This window comes from Lactuca sativa, chromosome 2 (assembly GCF_002870075.4).
Source record: "Lactuca sativa cultivar Salinas chromosome 2, Lsat_Salinas_v11, whole genome shotgun sequence".
NCBI lineage: Eukaryota > Viridiplantae > Streptophyta > Magnoliopsida > Asterales > Asteraceae > Lactuca > Lactuca sativa.
In genome coordinates this window covers 14584567-14589570 of record NC_056624.2, presented here as the reverse complement: position 1 = coordinate 14589570, position 5004 = coordinate 14584567, and the positions used below count along the sequence as shown (strand labels likewise).

The 5004-nt window shown below is 41.4% G+C and overlaps 1 protein-coding gene across 2 annotated transcripts; it reads right to left on the bottom strand.

The window, feature by feature from the left end:
- Nucleotides 1–1209: 1209 nt before the first annotated feature.
- On the bottom strand, nucleotides 1210–4472 carry LOC111889521 (tRNA pseudouridine synthase 1). 2 transcript variants are annotated; one of them, XM_023885671.3, is made up of 4 exons: nucleotides 3636–4472; nucleotides 3143–3554; nucleotides 2553–2846; nucleotides 1210–2334 (listed from the first exon to the last, which is right to left on the bottom strand). In XM_023885671.3, the coding sequence occupies exons 1-4, from the start codon at nucleotides 4354–4356 to the stop codon at nucleotides 1287–1289; spliced, it is 2475 nt and encodes an 824-aa protein (XP_023741439.1). In that variant the 5' UTR covers nucleotides 4357–4472; the 3' UTR covers nucleotides 1210–1286. The 2 variants fall into 2 exon arrangements, with proteins under 2 accessions (XP_023741439.1, XP_023741438.1); XM_023885670.3 differs by having other exon boundaries at nucleotides 3143–4471.
- Nucleotides 4473–5004: the final 532 nt, after the last annotated feature.

The following is a 5004-nucleotide window of genomic DNA, read 5'->3' as shown; positions in this document are numbered from 1 at the left end:
TGCAGCTTACCTTCGAGATGCAGAGGTTGAAAATCCAACGATGGCGGAGGACTTGCGGAGCAAGCTGCTGGTGTTGGGAGGGTAGCGGAGGGTAGAGGCTTGGTCGTTTCCCCTTTGAGCGGTGAGCGACAAAGAATGCACGAGCGAGGGAAGAAGCGATGGTGAATAGTATTCTCGTTGTTTCAGATTGAAGGAAGAAGCGAATGTTGGGAACAAAGGACCGAGTAAGCTTTGTTTTCTTGGAGGACCGAATTAGCATAAAATTGGGGACCGAGTCCCTAATTTGGACCGAGTCCAAGGATGCAAAAGGCAAAACAAACAAGCTGATTGGGGATTGAGGACCGGGTCTTAACTTTAGACCCAGTTAGAAGGGTTATCAAACAGGCCCTTAGTATATATTAAGATGTTTGCCGCATAGAATTCTCAAAATGTCGAGTAGGATATATTTTGAAACAGATTATATCAATTATAGATAAATGGGACTAGAGATGAGCATATGGACCAGAGAACCGGCCGGAACCGGTACTCGGAATCCGATGGAACCGGTCGGGCCGGGTTCAGGACTTTATTTTTGTGGATTTTTTGAACCGAGAACCGGAACCAATATAACCGGAACCAGTAGTACCGGCAAAAACCCGAACCTTATGATGCTATTTTTCAAGGACCGGTTCTAACATTTGAAGACATGACAAGACCGGTAAGAACTGGGAACCGATAAAACTGGTAGAACCGCCGGGCCGGTTCGGTTTTTGATTTTGGCCGAAGCCGGTTCCCGGGTCCTGTCCAGTTCCGGCCGATTCGGTCCTTTTGCTCGTCCTTAAATGGGATGAGAAAGACAAAAGACAAAATGAATAGCTTCTCCAAAAAGATAAATATTTTGTCAAATGTATCAAAGCCAAATTGATATGCAAACAGCATTTTGTTCTCTTCTTTTGAACTTTATGAACAATACATACCTTATTATTATAAATAACAATCTATATCTTATATTTTTAATTGAACAATTAAAAAAAAAAAAAAAAAAAAAAAAAAAAAAAAAAAAACTCGTTGGATACATTGAACATGACTGTGTACAAAAATTAATACATAAATAAATAAAGTTTGTTAATTTGGAACTCATGTTGGTTATTTTGTAAGTGTTTATGTTCTCGACTGGCATATTCTTTTAGTCCTTGTTCTTATTTTAACTGTTTAGTTTTGTATGCAAGATTAACTCAATGGTTGGAATTGTCACAAAAACGAGTAATACACAATTCTTGCATAACATCATTGTTTGTACACCACGCCTAAAAACTTGTACTCTCCTTTGGTGGATGGAAAATATATTCTCGCAACAACGAATACATTTCGTCTGGACAGATTCTTTGAGCAAGCAAAGTGCAATAGTAACGTTCACTACCCCGTCCAACAATATAAACTCCAGCCGGGTCGGACCCACACCCCGCGGGTCGTATCCCGGAAACATTCACCGGAAACGTCCCACCAATCAACCGTGTAGACCCCACATCCCCGTCCACACCAGCAACCGCATCAACCACCTTAGGATCAGTACACAACCCGATCGTCACACTCAAATCCTCAAAAGCCCGAAGGGCAGGATCGTCATTTTGCGTTAGCCAAGCACTCACGATATCTTTCGGCTCATAATGCGAGTGATGAAACGGGGCCGTGAACCTCCACACACCGTGTTCAAAAGTCGGGATCACAGTCGAGAAAAACGACCCGCAGTCGGTTGACTTCACGTCAATCGGAGCACATGGTACCCCCATTGCCTCTAGACATTCAATAAAGTGATCGTAACGACTACTAAAGTTGAACTGCTCGGCCCGCCCGTAGTTTCGACATGTGGCGGATGACGTGGCGTACACGACATGCGCATTTACCGGGCCATCGGTTATTCTTAGAGGCCCGATGCTACTTAAAACTGAAGATAAAAAGGTTGGAAACTTAAAGCGGTTGCTATAAGGCGATCGAGGGTTCATCCTGGCGGCGAAAGCGGTCGGGTCGTAACGTTGGAGAATTTTACGGAGTCGGTTGTAAGTGACCGCCATCGCAGTGTCGACCAAAATGTTGACATCGGCGATAATATCGGCCTCGGAACCGCGATAGTGGTTATCGCGGTTCCCGAGTTCTAAAAGGTATGGGAAAATTCGGTTGAGGCGATTCTTGATTGTTGTGGCGAGATGGTCTAAATTTACCTCGGAAATTGTTGTCTTCCAATGTAAAGGTAAAGGCCAAATGCGAACGCGACCCGATGTGATTAAAGCAAGCATAGGATCGGGCTTTTTGGAGGGGTTTGCCTTTTGATTATGATTTAAAATGTCCGGATTGCACCTGTCAGAAGAACGTGATTTTTCTTAATCGTAATACTTGCTTACCTTTTTATTGTATTGTAAATTTGTTACACATTCACGGCATTAACTCGAATAATCAAAATTGTATAGCTAAAAAACCATGTTGAATCCATAGTGTTTTAAAATGAGATACAAGTGCATAGATAGTAGTCTAATTTAAAGAATCCATTGTGAGCATTCTAGGGTGAGTCGACTCACCGAGTTGTTGCTTCGAGTTGAGTGGTTGGTGAACCATTCTCCTGGGAGCATAAATCTGGATAATTTCGGTAGTTTAAAGAGTGTAGCCAAACAGCGACAGCTCCTTCTTTGTGCTCTGTTGATGCAATGTGAGAATAAATATGCTTTAATTTGAATTCCTCTGCCTCCTCTGTGTAAGCTTTCATGGACACTTCTTCATGGGTGTCTTTCCATTTTTGGTTATATGATGAGAAAAAGCACTCGTCTAAATATAAACCAACTTCAGGAGCTGTTGGGACAGTGATTCTAACATCCCTATAAAATTAAAATTTATAGGTTCAGAATTATTATATTGAAAGAAATTTGTAACAACATACTCCTGTATTATAGCATTCTACTTTAATTTCTTTCAAATATAACATTGTAGTTTCAAAAAAAAATCTTTACCAAAGCATTGGATTTGAAAAATCTACCAAATTATGGCAAAGAAATTTGCTTTCTGTTTGGATGACATTGCTATAAGTTTAGATTTTTCAAAGTAGGAAGAAATTAAGGTATGATGCCATAATAAACAAATGGTTGTAGAAGTAATTATTAATGAAAGAACTAACTGTTGTAGAGCTGTTTCCATCAATGATTCTGGGGCACAGTTCCTCATAATTGCAACAGCAACACCGATCATCTTCCTAATCTGGTGAAGCATAAAGCTCTGCCCAACAACTTCACATTTGACAAATTCGATCCCATCAACTGTCACTGTTGTGTTAGCATGAAACGAGATAATGTAGCGGTTAGCAGAAGGATCAGCTGCCTTGGTTCTTGTGGTGAAATTATGAAAATTGTGAGTTCCTTCATACTGTTTAAGAATCTTGTTAAACCGCTCCTTCTCTTTGTCACCATAACTGAACACATTCTCTTTTACAGCGGTGACACTTTCTCCATTGTCAACGCCATTTACAGCATCGGAACTTGAATTATTGTTGCAGTCCGTGGATACAGAAGATGACTTTTCCAATGATTTTCCTTCAACAATCACGGAGTCAGGGTTCAAGGGTTTCTCACAATCATTCCCGTCATCTAAAGATGTTAAATTTTCCTGCTTACCATTTGAACCCGGTAATGTAGTTGAGGTGTTCGATGAAATGCCTGTATGTATTTCAACTTTTCTGCCTCGCTCTGAGCAGTCCAAACATTTTACAAGCTCATTTTCAGAGCCTACACTAGCCAACACGCTCTCTCTGTCACGATGAGATGTGGGGTCAAGTGCAAAAACGGGTAACAGATAAACATACCTCCGTCGATCGCAGAACTTTTTTGCACTGAACGACGCCGTCACCCGCTTATACCCGAAAATCCGAAACTGAGGCGGCAAGTTGTTGTTGAGGCGTTCCACGAAGCCCGGCGGATCTACATAGAACTTTCCAGAAACCACTTGCCCGACGGCGCTAACGCCCTTATCAGTTCGGGCAGATCGCGCAAAATCAAAACGCTTTGGACAACCCCGGTCTTGTTCAGGGACGGCGCCGGAGAAGAAAAGAGCTTCTTCGAGGTCTCCTTCAATGGTTTTCGCACCAGGGTTTTTTTGCATCCCTTGGTAGCCTACTCCACAGTACGCGAAGAGTATTGCGATTTTTCTTCGTTTATATCTGGGCTTTTTCTCTGCGTTCGCGGTGTTGGTGGTGCGGTCTTCGTCATCGGAAGTGGTGGCGGTGGTGGTGGACATTTTGAGCTTTTTCGAATCGGGTTCTTCTGACGGCGGCGGCGGCGGAGGCGGCGGTAGAGGAGGTGACGATGGTGATAAAGTATTCTGATTCTCCATTGTCATCAGATGCGGTGAATGTAGTTACTTCATGCGTGGAGATTTTTCGAGGGTTTCGTAGGTGAGGGTTTACAGATTGTAACCGTTAAAAAACCCTAAAAACTAAAAAGTACAAGTTGTCGATCTTTTAGCTCCAACTCCGATGCAAAAATTTTACACTCCCCCTCCGAGTTCACTGTAAAATAAAATAAACAAAATTATAAAAATAGTCCCTATGTATTTTTGTGGGTTTTAATCGGAACTATGATTTTTTTTGGATTAATGGTCTTTTTGAGTTAATTTTGTTGTGTTTTTGGTCCTTCTAAATAGTGAAATGACTATAATGCCTTTATGATATATTTTTTTGTTTTTTCTATTTAATTTAATGTTTTATTAATTAAAAATATAGGTCTCTCTCTCTCTCTCTCTCTCTCTCTCTCTCTCTCTCTCTCTCTCTCTCTCTCTCTCTCTCTCTCTCTTCACCGTATACCTCCCCCATCATATACACCTTTCTTTAAACCCAATTAAACCCATACCTTCATAAGTTCTTCTTCAATAAGATGAGTTAACTGGTAATGAACAAAGACGAGCTTAGATTCTTCCAGTGCTTCTCTCTATGTGACCGGAGAACTAAAAATTGGTTGACAGGAGAAGCATCTTACCTTGTCGGAGATT

Bases quoted from the DNA above. Each gene is read 5' to 3' on its own strand.
- LOC111889521 (XM_023885670.3), bottom strand. From the start codon at position 4,356: ATGACAATGGAGAATCAGAATACTTTATCACCATCGTCACCTCCTCTA. The intron at 2,847-3,142 runs GTTAGTTCTTTC...TTAATTTTATAG, and splicing joins ATGGAAACAGCTCTACAACA to GGATGTTAGAATCACTGTCC. The intron at 2,335-2,552 runs GTGAGTCGACTC...TTCTTCTGACAG, and splicing joins CAACTCGAAGCAACAACTCG to GTGCAATCCGGACATTTTAA.